Below are 16,616 nucleotides of genomic sequence, written 5' to 3' on the forward strand. Positions count from 1 at the left end.
TCTGTCTGGATATTCCAGCAATTCTTTCCAGTCTTCCCCTCCCTCCACCCTAGCTATGCAACTGTCCTCTGTTCCAGCTGTTCTGCAATTCACCCAGCTTTTTGCAATGCAACTTATTTATTTTGCCTGTAAGTCCTCACACATGTGAATTCCTCTGGTGGGAGTACTTTTGACTCCTTTGTGGCTTTTTTTTTTTTTTCCTGTCATTTCATCTTTTATTTTAGGTTCAAGGAATACATGTGCAGGTTTGCTACATGAGTATATCGTGTAATGCTGAGGTTTGAGGTACAATTGATCCCATCACCCAGGTACTGAACATAGTACCCAATAAGTAGTTTTTCCAACCTTGAAAAGCTCCTCCCTCCCCCTTTTCATAGTCCCCATTGTCTGCTGTTGTCATCTTTTTTTTTTTTTTTTTTTTTGAGACGGAGTCTCACTCTGTCCACCAGGCTGGAGTGCAGTGGCGCGATCTCAGCTCACTGCAAGCTTCGCCTCCTGGGTTCACGCCATTCTCCTGCCTCAGCCTCCCTAGTAGCTGGGACTATAGGCGCCCGCCACCGCGCCTGGCTAATTTTTTGTATTTTTTAGTAGAGACGGGGTTTCACCGTGGTCTCAATCTCCTGACCTTGTGATCCGCCCGCCTCGGCCTCCCAAAGTGCTGGGATTACAGGCGTGAGCCACCGCGCCCGGCCACTGTTGTCATCTTTACAGCTGTGAGTACTCAATGTTTAGCTCCCACTTACAAGTGAAAGCATGCAGTATCTGGTTTTCTGTTTCTGCCTTAATTCACTTAGGATAATGGCCTCCAGCTGCATCCATGTTGCTGCAAAGGAGATGATTTCATTCTTTTTTATGCCTGTGTAGTATTCCATGGTACATATGTACCACACTTGCTTTATCCAATCCATTGTTGATAGGCACCAAGGCTGATTTCATGTCTTTGCTATTATTCATGCTGCAATGAACATACGAGGGCATGTCATTTTGGTAGAACAATTTATTTTGCCTTGGATAGATACACAGTAATGGGATTGCTGGATCGAATGATAGTTCTATTTTAAGTTCTTTGAGAAATATCCAAACTGTTTCCCACAGTGGCTGAACTAATGTGCACTCCCACTAACACTCTATGTGTTCCCTTTTCTCTGCAGCCTCACCAGCATCTGTTGTTCTGTTGTTTTTAGATCTTGTTTTTTGTTGTTGTTGTTTGTTTTGTTTTGTTTTTTGAGATGGAATCTCTCTCTGTTGCCAGGCCAGAGTGCAGTGTCAGGATCTCGGCTCACTGCAACCTCCACCTCCCGGGTTCAAGCGATTCTTGTGCCTCAGCCTCCCGAGTAGCTGGGACTACAGGCGTACGCCACTGCACCCAGCTAATTTTTTGTATTTTTAGTAGAGATGGGGTTTCACCATGTTGGCCAGGATGGTCTCGATTTCTTGACCTCGTGATCCGCCCACCTCAGCCTCTGAAAGTGCTGGGATTACAGGCATGAGCCACCGCACCTGGCCGGACCTTTTAGTAGTAGCCGTTCTGATGGTATCTCAATGTGAACTCCTTCTCTTTGATGACCCAAACTTGATGTCTAGAAAACTTTCCCTATCCCACTTCCCCAACTATGTTATTGACCCAACTATATACTCTTGATATCACCTAACATTTCTTCTACCATAGCCCTTATCACGTGTCATTGCCAATACGTATGATAAGAGGTAACATTATCCAGTGTTTACTGTTTGCCAGGAAATGGGCAAAGTCCTTTGAAAATATTATCCATTTAATCTGCGTCACACAGCCTTGAGAGACAGGTACTGTGATTTACTCCATTTCTCCGGTGGGGAAATTGAGGTTCAGAACAATGTTTAAAATTCGTTTTAAATTGTACAAGTGGTAGTAATAGGATTCAAACCCGGGTCTTACTCATCCCCAAGCTCTTACTTGCTCTCTCCCTCATTCATGGACTGCTCACAGGACTGGGACTTCCTCAAACACACAGTAAATCCAGGCTGTGGTTAATTCCCTCTGAGAAGTCACCTCCTCTGTCAGCAGTCTCTCTATCTGGGAGATAATAGAACACAGTAGCATTAGAAGGAATTAAAGACCTCCCTCATTCCTGAAGTTTTCTCCAGCCTTGCTGATAGGCATACCATCCTTTCTTGGTTTTCTACCCACTCCCTCTCATTCTCCTTTGCCAATACCTTAAATGTTGGCATTCCTCAAGATCCTCTTTTATTCTCACTCCACATATTGTATAGGTCATAGCTATTCTCTTGATCTCAGGTAACATCTGAATGCTGATCACTTCCATATCTGTTTCTCTGTTGAAGGCACTCTGAACTCCAGACCTCTCTGTCTGAGAGATTGCTGAATGAATTCTTTCAGCAGCCCTGTGGCTAGGTAAACACACCATGGCTCCCATCTCTGATATTCTTCATCCCTGCCTATGATGTAAGCTCCAGCAGATCACACATAATCTCCTGTACCTTTTTTTTTTTTTTTTGAGACAGAGTCTTGCCCTATCGCCCAGGCTGGAGCGCAATGGCACCATCTCCGCTCACTGCAACCTCCACTTCCCGGATTCAAGTGATTCTCCTGCCTCAGCCTCCCAAGTGGCTGGGGTTACAGGCGCACACCACCACACCCGGCTGATTTTTTGTGTCTTTAGTAGAGATGGGTTTTCACCATGTTGGCCAGGCCCGTCTTGAACCCCTGACCTTGTGATCCGCCCACCTCAGCCTCCCAAAGTGCTGAGATTACAGCCTAAGCCACCGAGCCTGGCCCTGTACTTTCATCTCCATACTGCCCTAGCCACTGGTCCACACTCAAACTGCTTCTTTTCCTCCAAACTTCCTCTCTGTCCTATGGTAAGTCAGTGTCCCCGCATCTACAACATCTGTGGCTGGGTCCTCATCACTTCTCAACACTCTGAGGTGGGGCTTCTCTCTCTCCCCATTCCCATATACCTTGGGATTTGGCAGCGGGTTGAAATCCTCCACATCCTCACCCCTGCTTCTAGACTCTTATTAATCCCCTTCATGCAAGAGCCTGCTTTTAGAAGCATACGCTGTGAGGTTCTGGGCTCTACCACTCCTCCCTCTCCTTCCTTCCTGTTGTCATCTTCATACTTCTCAGTTGTTTCTCCTCACTCATTGACAATTGTTTTTTTTTTAAGACAGAGTCGTGCTCTGTCACCCAGGCTGAAGTGCAGTGGCGCTATCTCAGCTCACTGAAACCTCCGCCTCCTGGGTTCAAGCGATTCTCCTGCCTCAGCCTCCCAAAAAGCTGGGATTACAGGTGTATACCACCACACCTGGCTAATTTTGTGTGTGTGTGTGTGTGTGTGTGTGTGTGTTTAGTAGAGATGGAGTTTCACCATATTGGTCAGGCTGGTCTCGAACTCCTGGCCTCAAGTGATCCGCCCACCTCAGCCTCCCAAAGTGCTGGGATTACAGGCTGTGAGCCACCACGCCCAGCCTCATTGACAACATTTAAGCTTGGATGGACCTACTCCTGCACTCCCCGTCCTGCTGTCATTTTGGATTATATTGATGTCTACATGGCTGCAGATTTCCAGCCCTTTTACCTTGTCCATCCCAATAACTTTCACATCTGCTTCATTTCAGTTACATAGCCCCAAGGCATCCTGTGGTCTTCATGGGGAGCTCCTCCTCTGCAGAAGCGTCAATTCTATGATCACGATGATGGCAATATAATTACATGATTAGTACTATTGCATCAGTACTTAGTCCACTTCTAATTTTTTTATCCTACCACTTTCTGACTCCTATCTTCACTTTTAGCATAATACTTTGCGTATTCCATGGTTCACTATTTTACTTCCTCTATAGTCCTATGCTGAGCACCCAGTTCTGTTTTCTTGCTTTCATACCCATTTCTAAAGCACCCTCAACCTGGCTCAACTTGCCTCTCTGCCTTCTCTGCTTCCACTTTTGGGCTGTTGATGCTGTTGATGAAATGTCCTGCCATTGTGCAGAGGGCATGATCTCCAGTCAAGTTTTCCAACTCTTCCCAGGCATCCTTCTATGTCTCCCAATCAGTTCTCTCTCCCATTCTCTACAGCTCTTAATTCAGACATTATCCACTGTTAGTGAAACTCCAACTTCATTCATCTTCTGCCGCATAGGTGAGTGTTATCTCTCCATCTTGTTTCGAGTACCAAATGGAACCCACCCTCTGGAAATTTCCTCAGTGCCCTCCCACCACACCTGTATGACCCGCACACAGACCTGCATCTCCACCCACCCTCCTCTTTCTCTCCTGCCTCAACATCCCAAAGGCAACCTAACCTGGATCTCATTCTCTGCCTCCTTTTCTCTATCTTATACTACCTAATTCTCATTAGCTTTGAAATCAGCTCATATCGCTCTCCTCTTGAAAATCAGTCCTTTAAATGTCTGACTGTCTGCTATGATCTTGTGTGTCTTCCTCTTACATTGCCACACTTCTTGAGAGAAACACCTGGATTCACTGTCTCCACTTACTGACCTCCTTTGAATTCCTCAGTTCGTACCCACCTGGCCTCACCACTACATCCAAATTGCTCTCACCTTGATTATAAAACACCTTCTTATTATTAAATCAAATGAACACTTTTCATTCCTTATCTTAGTGGAACACAGTAGCATTAGAAGGAATTAAAGACCCCCCTCATTCCTGAAATTTTCTCCAGCCTTAGTGATGGGAATACCATCCCCTCCTGTTTTTCTAGCCACTCCCTCTCATTCTCCTTTGCCAATACCTTCAATGTTGGCGTTCCTCAGGATCCTCTTTTATTCTCACTCCACATACTGTATAGGTCATAGCTATTCTCATGATCTCAGTTAACATCTGAATGCTGATCCCTTCCATATCCATATCTCCACTGAAGGCACTCTGAGCTCCAGACCTCTCTAATGAAGACTTTTGGCTTGAGTGTCCCTCAGACACCAGATGATCAAAAATCAAATTCATTATTTTTCCTATCAAGTAACTCTTCCTCATCCTGGTCTTTACTTCTGTGAATGGCACTAACATACGCTCCAAATTAAGCTCTTCCTCCTCCAAATCCAGAACCTCTCTCTCCTTCCCCATCCACACCAATAATCGTTCTGTATTTGCATTCTATTAACATGTTTCAAACCTACCTTCATCTCTCCATTTCCACCCCATCTGCCCTTTGGCTGGTTATGGCCATGAGCTAAGTTGTTACCTTTTCTTTTGCCTGCTTTCCAAACCCCATATTCTTTTTTTTTTTTTTTTTTTTTTTTTTTTTTGAGACAGAGTCTCACTCTGTCACCCAGGCTGGGCATGATCTCGGCTCACTGCAACCTCCGATTCCCAGGTTCAAGAGATTCTCCTGCCTCAGCCTCCCAAGTATCTGGGACTACAGGCGCGTGCCACCACGCCTGGCTAATTTTTGTATTTTTAGTAGAGATGGGAGTTTGCCATGTTAGCCAGGCTGGTCTTGAACTCCTGACCTAGGTGATCCACCCACCTCGACCTCTCAAAGTGTTGGGATTACAGGCATGAGCCACCGCACTTGGCCACCCCATCATTCTTTATGTCCTAAATTCATTATGTTGGGTTACTCGTCATTTCTCATGTCTGTAGAATAAGGAGGGCACAGCAATTTATCAGACGAATTCACACAAATGTACTGTGCTACCCTTCCCACGTCCTTGATACTCCAATCCACCCTGTAGCTGGAATAATCTTTCATAGCAGCACTGTCTTGCTTAAAACTCTTCAGTGACGCCCCGCTGTCTTCAAAACAAGTCTAGACTCCTCAGTGTGTCTTATGAGTCCCTTCATGGTCTGGTCCCCATCTTGTCCCGTTATGGATTGAATTGTGTTCCCTTAAAATTCCTACATTGAAGTCCTAACCCTCAGCACCTCAGAATGTGAGCTTACTTGGAGCTAGGGCCTTTACAGAGGTAATCAAGTTAAAGTGAGGTCATTAGGCAGGGCACGGTGGCTCACACCTGTAATCCCAACACTTTGGGAGGCCCAGGCGGGTGGATCACCTGAGGTTGGGAGTTCAAGATCAGCCTGACCAATATGGAGAAACTCCATCTCTACTAAAAATACAAAATTAGCTGGAAATATGGTGGCAGGCGCCTGTAATCCCAGCTACTTCGGAGGCCGCGGCAGGGGAATTGCTTGAACCTGGGAGACAGAGGTTGGCGTGAGCTGAGATTGTGCCATTGCACTCCAGCCTGGGCAACGAGAGCGAAACTCTGTCTCAAATAAATAAATAAATAAAATAAAATGAAGTCATTAGGATGGGCTCTAATCCTAGACAGCTGGAGTCCTTATAAAAATGAGAAATTTGGACACAGAGACAGACACATACAGAAGGAAAATGATGCGGAGATACAGGGAGAATGCCATGTGGACATGAACATGGCCATCTGTAAGCCAAGGAGAGAGGACAGGAGCAGCTCCTTTCCTCACAGCCTCAGAGGGAACCAACCCCAACCTGCTGACACCTTGATTCCAAGCATCTGGCCTCCAGAATTGTGAGGCACACATTTCTGTTGCTAAGCCACCCTGTTTGTTGTTTCTTTTTGTTTTTCTTTGAAATGGAGTTTCGCTGGAGTGCAGTGGCGCAATCTTGGTTCACTGCAACCTCTGCCTCCCGCGTTCAAGTGACTCTCCTGCCTCAGCCTTCCGAGCCCACCACCACGCCAGGCTAATTTTTGTATTTTTAGTAGAGACAGGGTTTCACCATGTTGATCAGGCTGGTCTCAAACTCCTGACCTCACGATCCACCTACCTCGGCCTCCCAAAGTACTGGGATTACAGGTGGGAGCCGCCGCGCCCGGCCACTGTGGTACTTTCTTCTGACAGCCCTGGCCCTCTTTTCTTTCCTACGCTTCTACCAGCAGTACCCCTGCCCCCTTGTTCTACTCTCTACATCCCCTGAAGACGGTCAATTCTCTTAAATCTTCAGGCCTTTGCACGAGCTATTGCCTCAGCCTGAATGCTCCTTTCCTTAGTAGTTTGCCTGCCTAACTCCTGTGTCATTTAATGTCTTGGCTTAGTGGCTTCCTCCTCTGGAGAGTTCTTCCTGGCCATCCATCCTTCCTCCACCTCCACCCACAAGACTTTATTAAATGCCCTTCTGGGTAGCACATAGCATGCAATTAATCAGACTACGCATTATACCCTGTTTTCTTGTCTCCTCGCTAGATGGCAAACTTCCTGAAAGTAGGAATTATGTTGTAGAAATCTACTATTTCTGCCTTTTCAGCACCCTTTGGTACTAGCTCCCCAATTTTCTCTTAGAAGAACTCACCTTCCCTACTGCCAGTCCATAAGATTCAAATGATCCCACTCCATAGCTCAGGGCTGAGCAGGGAATCCAGACCCTGTGCATGTATTTATATCTGCCTCTCATGGCCATAGAGATGGATTCAGGGGTGACCATTCCCTGCTGGGACCACTGAGAGCAAGCTCTGAGATTTCTGCCAGGACTCCCAGGATTGAGAAACTCTCTTGTTGCTGGAATTACTACATGTGGGGCTGCTGGTAACCCATGACCTTGTTGATTCTACATGGGAGAGCTCACCAGAAAGTAAGGCTGACGCAGGGGCAGAGAGACCTGTGCTAGGGAGAAAGATCAGTTCTTAGCTAAACCAGGGCTTGGGATGTTTGCCAGCTCCAGGGGTCTTTTCACAGTCTGACATTTCCCCTGTGTGGTTCATATGTTCACCAATGACAAAATAATAGGCAGGAATACACTTAAGAAGAAAAGGTAGATTAAAAACTAGGTCTTATTCAGGGTGTCTATATATACAGGCCTCTTGATACCCAATGTATCCTGTGTTATTATTCAACTTGCTCAGTGACTAAACTGATGAAAACATTGAATTGGCTAAGTTGTATATGTATATGTGTATCTTAATGGGCATATGCATAGCTTGAGAATCTGTTTTGTAAAGGTTCTGATTGTATTAGTATGATCCATAATAAGTATCCGTTCAGGCAGTGTGTGCAGTGCTTAAGATCCGGGCTTTGGAGGTGGGCAAATTGCAGTCTGACTCTTGGTTCTGCCATTTCTCAGTCGTGTAACTTTAGGCAATTTATGTATCCTCTGAGCCTGGTGTCTTTATTTGCAAAAATGAGGATAATAATGATACTACTTCGTGGGGCCATTGTGGGAATAAAAGGAAATAACACATAAAAATAACACATAGCACAAGGCCTGGGTACATCACACAGCCACGAGAAAAAAAAAAAGCTTTACATTTCTTTTTAAAATAAACATTTTATTTAAAAATATATGCATTTTCTTTTAAAAAAAAAAGAACACATGCCAACTTTGGTATTTTAGCCACTGCTTTTTGTCTCTTCCCAGTAACCCACATTTCTTTCGGATTATGCATAATGGAGCCAAAGAGACCAACGTGAAAACGCCACTCCCCAAGGTCCTGCAGAGAACCTATGCTTGCTCTTTTTTTCTTTACAAAGTGTCTCTTTGTGCTTCGCTGAGGGGGGATTTTAGCACCCAGCAATACATTATCCTCCGTTCCCACTGCAGGGCCATTGGAGAGGAACTCTGGGGAGCAGTGTGGGTTCCTTTCCTTTGGAAAACATTAAAGTGACTTCCAGGATCCCCATCGTTATACTCCCCTTTTCCATTAACACACAGGAGCTATGAAGCCACTTCTAGGAAATGCATGCTCCAGTGTTCATGATGGGAGCAGATGGTTAAATAAGCACAGGAGACCTTCAGGCGTTGGTTTGTTTTAATCCACAGGGAAAATCCCTGAGTCCCAGAATCAAAAGGAACTTACTCACATGTTATTGCATTCAATGGGTCCTAGGACAATTTCCCTGGCAGATGACAACAAAACTCTTCCCAGATCTCATCCTGTCTTGCAATCGTCTCCCCATGGGTAATCTCAATCTAACCATGATTTCTCTATAAACCTGGACTCTAGAATCAAACTCAGCTCCTTAACGCAACTGACCAGATCTTGGCGCTATAGGATTGTCTTGTTCCAGGACCTGGGCTTTGTGTGTCTGTCAGTATCATCTGTCTAATAAACCATTGGCAATTTCAACCCTGAACCAATCTACCAGTTTATGTTGGATTTATGAGAAAACCAAGAACCCAGACTCTTTTCACTACAAGTTTTCTCATATCTGATATTTGATAGCACACTGTGTACCAGCAATTAGGAACTTCCTTCTGTGAGGAAGGCAGCTGAGGGCTGTAGGGGGAAATCAAATTGCCTTCGTATTCTTAGATGATTTTCTTTTAAGGGCAAGAGGCTCACCAGTAAGTGTCCCTTTTGTCTATAAAGCTGCTATGATAAATAGGGATAGGACACAAAAAAAGCTTCCTCCACCCTTTCCTTACTTTCAAGGGGCTTCTGTATCTGGCAATCAAAACAAATCTTCAAACTCTTGTGGATGTTTTAAATGATGGGAAATATTAAAAGATCTCGAAGTGATAGACTACTGGTGTTTGTCCACCAAGAAAAAGGCAAGAATTTTGGAGTGAGAGATAGCTTTTAGCTAAAAAGTGATCCCCACCTCTACCCTCCCTTTTGGAAAAATGAAGATCTCCCCCCCACCTTTTTTTTTTATCATAGCTAAAAGGTTTCTAGTTTGAGAACTGGGAGATTCTCAGTGTTCCTACATGTAGCAAATACAACCCCCTGGTCATTCAAATCTGAACAATCTGTGCTGAATCAATTCAGTATTGTTTATCTAAAGATTTGTGTGCTTTGCCCATGGTGGGTATCAAATATTAGCCACTGGATGAGTAAATCTGATGTGGAAGTTTTCAGCCAGACCAGAATCTGTTTCTAGAAGAGCTGATTGACTTTAAAATAAATAATATTTGGAAAGGACTATTTTGAATGCTTTGGATAGGTTTTACTGATTCTTTTTTTTTTTTCAGGTTGGATGTAAATGTTTTTGAATGGCAAAAGGCTGACAGTTCTCAGCTCCTTGATTGTTCAGGTGAATGCTGTCTTGGTTTCCTCAATTACTGGTACAATTATTGTAGTGCTAAGAATGACTTGTCCCTAAAAAAATTCTGATTTACTTCTCATAGTGTTACATCTTAGCTGAACTGAGAAGTTCATAGATCAGAAAGTTAGGCCCTTTTTTCTTCCCTTCCTTCTTTCCTCTCTTCTTTCCTTCCTTCCCTTCTCTTTCCTTCTCTCTTTGTCCCCCTTCCCATCTCCTGTCTTCCCTTCCTTTCTCCCTCCCTCTCCTTCCTCCCTCCGTCCCTCTCTTCCTCCCTCTTTCTCCCTTACAATAGAATATGTGTTGTCTTATTAACGTTGTTAGAAGCAGGGTCACGACTAATAAGCACTGGCTTGCTGCAAGCACTTGCACGAATACATTTTTTGACTTCTTTAGGTAGGTATGAATCGACTAGACTGCAGCAGATAGCTGCAAATGTCTTCAAGTCCTCATCACCATGGGGGTTCAGAGGTCTTAAGAAAACAGCACATGGTCATCTTCAGGTTCTAAGAGCATTAGGAACTTGCATGTGACCATCTTCGTAAGTCTCTGTACATCTTTTAGTCGTGCCTGTATTTGTCATCACACAAGACACAACTAAGAGTTGAAAAGAATTTAAAATAAAATTCTCAATGGGAGACAAATTCATGGATTATCTGATGTACTGGAAGCAGCCAACGTCATCAATTTTCTCCCAATTATCTCCAGTTTTCTCCCTCAAATTTCATGTCTGAGCTATAAAGAGAGAGGGTGAATGTGGTTTGTGGAGACTGTGGAAGGAGGTTGAGAGCAGTTATCCAGAGATCTGCTCTTTTAACTGTGTTGGTTTGCATTGGGATATAGGAACCATTTTATCTTTTGTCTACCGTCAGGCGTATCTATCAGTCCTGGGTCATAGCCTAAAAGATCCCCATAAAAAAGCACAATCTGGAGAAGTACAGAGGCCTCCTAACTAGGTCTAGTCTCTCAGATAGAAATACCCAAAGGAAAAATATAATTAACACTCAGTCCCAGGTCTCAGAGTAGGGGCACTGTGTGAATTTGTTTTCCAAAGGAAGTAAGGGGAAGAAAAAGAACATACAAACGGCAAAATGTGATACCTGAAAAGTGCACTGACCAGCAAGCTTTGTCAAGACCCCAAGAAAACATCAACAGCTGAGGAATGAACAAATGTGTGGAGTATATTAATAAGGTTTTCTTCCCCAGTAGCTTCATCTTCGAAGGAAACACTGGCGATTTTTTCTTCTGGATTTTGTTGGTTCTGATGACTGACATAAAAGCAAAATAAAAAATTTATCATGTGGATCTTTTAAAACACAATGCAGATAAAGGAATGTAAAATGATTTTCATGTTCCTTTCATATTCTTCTATAAGAGACTGTGATACCATTTCCAGCTACTAATGGTGAAGCCGTTCTGTCTTTTCACATCCATATTCACTGCCAAGATGAGCTTGTTCACGATAAGCAAGTAGCTGTGAGTCATCGGGTTGGAGCGGTTAGTCATACACAGAGAGGCAACATGTAGTCTGGTTGATTAATCAGAAATTCATAGTGAGAAAGGCCAGGTAAGATTCACATCAGATGAAGGGTTAAAGGCTTTTGGTGTAGAACTCAGTAGTGCTGCTTTTGAAGATACACACACACACAGATATAATATACACATATGTATATATCTATCATACATACATGTGTATTTGTGTGTGTATGTGTATTCGCCCACATCCCACTCCCAGAATAAGATCTGGCAGCTTTCAGAGTAGCAATCACCAAAACCTCTCTGTGTTCACACATTTTTTACAAGTTAACAATGGAATGACTTCTAAATCTTTGGTTTATCAAAAAGAGAGCTTCTAAAATCACAACATTTTTGATTATTTTTTCTATAAGTGCACAGTGAACAACATTTTTTTTTTTTACAAAAGATGAAAACAGTGCCTTAGTGATTTAAATAAAAAAAACAAAACAACAGCAATAGCTCCTTTCTACAGCATGCAACAATATAAAATGGTGAACTGGAGCCACAGTGAGCCTTACAGAGACTGTCCTGAAATTTTATTTTTCCACCTCCCAGCCAAAGCCACGAGAGGTAATGAGGAATGCGCATTAGACCATTGTCTTTTTACTTCCATTGTTTTCAATGTGCAATTCTGTTTTCTTTCAAAAACCCAGATCTGAAATTCTCTCCTGTAAATATCATCCGTGTTTGTCTTTACAATGTAATGATTTCCAATTTCCCCAGAGCAACACAAACCAATAATTTCTTGAAAACTGAATGAGAATAGAAGGAACATTGTGACTGATGAACCAAGTCACCAGTTTCTTCCTCAAGAAATCCTTGCGACTTCCTTTTGCAGCAAACTGTGCATGTGGAGAATGAGTTCTCCAGAAGAACCTGGATTATTACATTTTTCAAAAATGGCTTTCTTAGGAGTATGGCAGCTTGTTAGAGCTGAGAAGTCCTCCCCTCCCAATGTTGGGGCAGAAAAAGAAAGATGGTCAAATGAGGAACAGGAAAGGATTGGTACCTTGAGGGAAAAGTGGAGTGAGAGAAAGATAAAGTGATAATAGCAAAACAAAAGGAGAAGTTGGACTCCCATAAGTAACAGTCCTGTTATAGGAACCCAGGGTGTTTATTCCAGGGTATGTGACATGATGTTATTCTCTAGTCTTGTCTGAATTATCCCTGGTACGGCTTCCTTCCTGTGCCTCGAGATATGTTTCTACCAATGTGGTCATCTCTAGTCTTTGGAACTGAAGGGGGCTGGCTGTGTTGGGGAGCTTGTGGCATCTCCTTCGGGGGAAGAAGGTCTGCATCCTTCAGGGTTCTCATCTAGGACACATGCTTATCAGCAGAGATATGGTGGGAATGACTGGGCCACTGGTTAAAAAAGAAGAAAGTTCTGGGTGGAGTTCTGTGGACTCGGTTCAGGTTAACTGTTATTAGTGACCACACAGAGTCCTGGGTACAGGTTCAGAACCACTCCAGTGGGGCAGTTTTGTGGTAGAGGGACATTGAGTTGATTTAGCTTTCCTCGAAAAAGATTGGTTTCGTCCCTCTGTCTCAAGAACTTTTGATTTGAAGCTGGGTCTGGTTTCTCTTTTGAAAGATAGTAATGGAGACATTGGGCAACAGCTTCCATCGCAGGTATGTCTTCCATAACCTTGGAGGGCTGGCTTCCCTGTGCTCCCAAAAGACTGTGTTTCCTTTCCACGTTATCTCTAGTGAATTAATGAGAAAAGCTTACAGTGTGAGCTTATGCCCCAACAATGCCTGAGAAAAATAATGGGCTAGAAAATATACTGGTCTTTGAAAAGGCAGTGAAATATCTTTTTTGGCATCCTTAATCTGATAAAGCACATTTTTGAATGCATTGTTGAAATCATTAACAGGTACTGAATGTTGGTAAATATTACAGTATATCTATTTCTAAAAATGTCATCTACTTGTTCTTGTTGATTGGCACAGAAGTCTCCATTGCTTCTCTTTAATTCTCTTCTTCTTCTTCTATTTTTGGACAGTAAAGTACGTATGGCTGTGTGCTTTCCCCCACGGAACTCCTATTGGTCTTCCGTAGCGCTGGTGCATCGGGCATTCTACCACTGCTATAAGTGAAGGTCCATGGAAGAACTCAAATTGAGATCAGTGGCATCCAGGAAATCGATGTTGAAGATGTTGGGACTGCTGGTGCTGAGGGCGCTAAAGCCTGGTGTGGAACTTGATGGAGTGAGGTCCAGCCACTCCATGGTTTCCCAAGGAGATTCAGTGAAGCTTAACTGCAGCCCACTGCTATCCACAGAAGAGGGTGAAAACTGTGTCTGCATCGGAGAGAGGGGGCCTGGCAAGATCTCATGTGCATTGAAGAGGTCTTCTTCAGCCTTCCCAGAGAATTCATCCATTATCCCATCAAAATGAGGTTCTTCGCTCCCAATTTTTAGAAGGGTGACATCACTCACCTTTCCTAGGGGGCTCTGGGAATTTACTAAGACTTCAAGATGCTCATCACTGCCGGTGGCATAGGGATCAAAGGGGATCTGGCTGCCTGAAGAGGCTTGTTCAAAGGAAGCCGAGGGCTTGGGGAGGACAGCAGTTGGACTTTGGGAAGATCTGAGTATCTTTGGGACTTTTTGAAGACATGAGTGATCCTCTCTGACATCTGCTGGCATTTCTGTGGGCAATACACGATGTGACTTGTTAAATCACTTCAAATTGAGCATGCCATGCAATATGAGCGAGTTACACTTAGATACAGAAGACAGCCACGCTTTCCTGGTCACCGCTCACCACCCAATCTCATCTCTAAGCTGAGTCTCCAATTCATTGTCCCTCTGGTTTTTCCCAAACCCTTTCCTCTTGGGAATTCCACTCTGTGATTCTTCAACTCTCTTCCCTGAAGGTTCCTGTGCCTACTCCTCTGACCCCTGGTAGTCCCTTGAGGACACTGAGTCCATCCCGACACCCTCAGTGAGGGCCTGAAGGTGAGGGACCAGGTGCCACGCCATTGCCACTTTCTGATTGCTACTCCCCCTCCTTCTGATGACAACTCAGCCGTTTTGGGTTTTGAGGGTGACACCAATGCCTCACCCCAGCCTCCTGGTCACTCCTCCTCATTCACTGAAAACTCTACTTCCTACTTCATTGCCTTTTCCCCACTTCAGCCCTTCTCATTCTGTAATCTGAGCATCCTTGGAAATCATAGCGTTCATGGTGGCCTCTCAGCTCCCGACTTGCTCCTCAAGTCCAGTGATTCCCTCTTTACCACCCTGTCAGACACACCTTGGATTGTGTCATCTCCAAATACTGCATCCCTCTGAAAGCTCACTTTCAACCTATATTTTCTACTCTCTGTCCATCCTCTCCCAACCCTCCAAGCCACTTATTAAGTACCTGGTAACAATAATTTCCCAACCATTTACAGTCACGCCAATCCATAGACTCTACTACGTTATCACTGTCCACCAGTCCCTCTGGTCTTCACTTCTTTCCTTGTCCAGCCTGTAGTTTTGGCAGAACCCCACACCTGAAGAACCTGATCGTCTGCCTTCGCTGAGCATGCTCTGGATCAGCAGAACGTTGCAACAGAAAAATTAAACAACTAAGCTGACTTGGTTTCACTTTAGATTTCTGATGTCAGACCTACCGCTGGCATTTAAAACTGCAAAACAACCCTGCTGTGTTTCTCCAGAAAACTCAATTCATTCATGATTAAGTCATAACTGCTCTTCTTCCCCTGAATCTTCCACACTCCCCTTCTGCACCCTTATGCGTTTCTGTCCTTGCCACGTATTTCATTAAAGATATACAAGGGCAGGCCGGGTGCGGTGGCTCACGCTTGTAATCTCAGCACTTTGGGAGGCCAAGGTGGGCGGATCATGAGGTCAGGAGATCGAGACCATCCTGGCCAACATGGTGAAACCCCATCTCTAATAAATATACAAAAAATTAGCTGGGCATGGTGGTGCACGCCTGTAGTCCCAGGTACTCAGGAGGCTGAGGCAGGAGAATTGCTTGATCCCGGGAGGCGGAGGTTGCAGTGAGCTGAGATTGTGCCACTGCACTTCAGCCTGGTGACAGAGTGAGACTCTGTCTCAAAAAAATATATGTATGTGTGTGTGTGTTTGTATGTATATGTATGTGTGTGTGTGTATGTGTGTATATATATATATAAATACAGGCATCTGATATGAACTCTTCTCATTTTTCCATCACAGAACTCATATACACACATATGTTTGTACCCATCTCTTTCTTCTTCCCTCTTGTTACAGTGGAGGAAAGGTCTGTTCACTTGCTTGTTGTCTGTCTCCCTTACCAGACTGTAAACTCCATAGAAATCAGGACTTTGTCTGATGCAGCACTGAGACTAGCACAATGCCTGTCTACCCCTTCTCTGAGTCCTTTGCTACCTCCGTCTCTGAAATTTTAAATGTTTTTGGCACAAGGATTCCTCCCTGAGTTCTTTTCTTTTATTCTACACATCTTCCTCAGGTCATTTTATTCATTTGTGTGGTTTGAAATTCTAGGTACACACTCTGTAATTTTTTAAGTAAATAAATGAACAAATTAAAAGATGACAAAAAGCACATGTTGATTATGTTTTATTGCTAGCATGAATAACATTTAAGCCTGAATGAACCATCCAGTGGAAGGTTACTAATTGAATTTCACTTTGAGTTGGTGGCACAAAACGTTCATTATCTGCTTTTTTCTTTTCTCATAACTGAGAAGGCAGGCACATTGAAATTAGAACATAGAAAGAAGTAGTGCAGCAAGAGAAAACACTTAGGGAAACAAGGATTAGGCTGAGACATGAAAACTATTAAAATGATCCTGAAAAATGCTCCTAGGACAAAGGCAGTGAGGAATCATCCACTATGCTTTCTTTTATCAGCTCTAAAAATGTGCGAGAAGCTCAAAGGAAATGACTCTCCCTGAGGACTGCCTGGTACATCCGACTCACAGTGTGCATCTGATCTTGCTACCAAGAGTTCATTCCTTAAGAGTTCACGCAGGCTCAGAATGTCCTCATGGACAGGACACAGGCAGTCTTACCTCCACTTTCAATAAGCACGTCCAGGAGTTCATCCATCTGCTGACTCCGGGTCATTTGCTGTTACAGATTAACTAAAGGAGGACA

General features: G+C 43.9%; 1 protein-coding gene across 2 annotated transcripts in view; it reads right to left on the bottom strand.

Moving 5' to 3' along the window:
* Window positions 1-9,895: 9,895 nt before the first annotated feature.
* Window positions 9,896-16,616, bottom strand: part of MYOCD (myocardin) — a 101,029-nt gene continuing 94,308 nt past the window's right edge. Inside the window, exons 12-13 of one of the 2 annotated variants that reach the window (XM_033184513.1) lie at window positions 16,532-16,589; window positions 9,896-14,147 (exon numbers count right to left, since the gene is read on the bottom strand). In XM_033184513.1, the coding sequence (XP_033040404.1) occupies window positions 13,585-14,147; window positions 16,532-16,589 (621 nt within the window). In that variant the 3' untranslated portion in view covers window positions 9,896-13,584. The remainder of the gene's footprint in view (window positions 14,148-16,531; window positions 16,590-16,616) is intronic. The other variant, XM_033184514.1, reaches the window with a different exon arrangement.

This window comes from Trachypithecus francoisi, unplaced genomic scaffold, assembly GCF_009764315.1.
Source record: "Trachypithecus francoisi isolate TF-2019V2 unplaced genomic scaffold, Tfra_2.0 Lachesis_group20, whole genome shotgun sequence".
Classification (NCBI taxonomy): Eukaryota; Metazoa; Chordata; class Mammalia; order Primates; family Cercopithecidae; genus Trachypithecus; species Trachypithecus francoisi.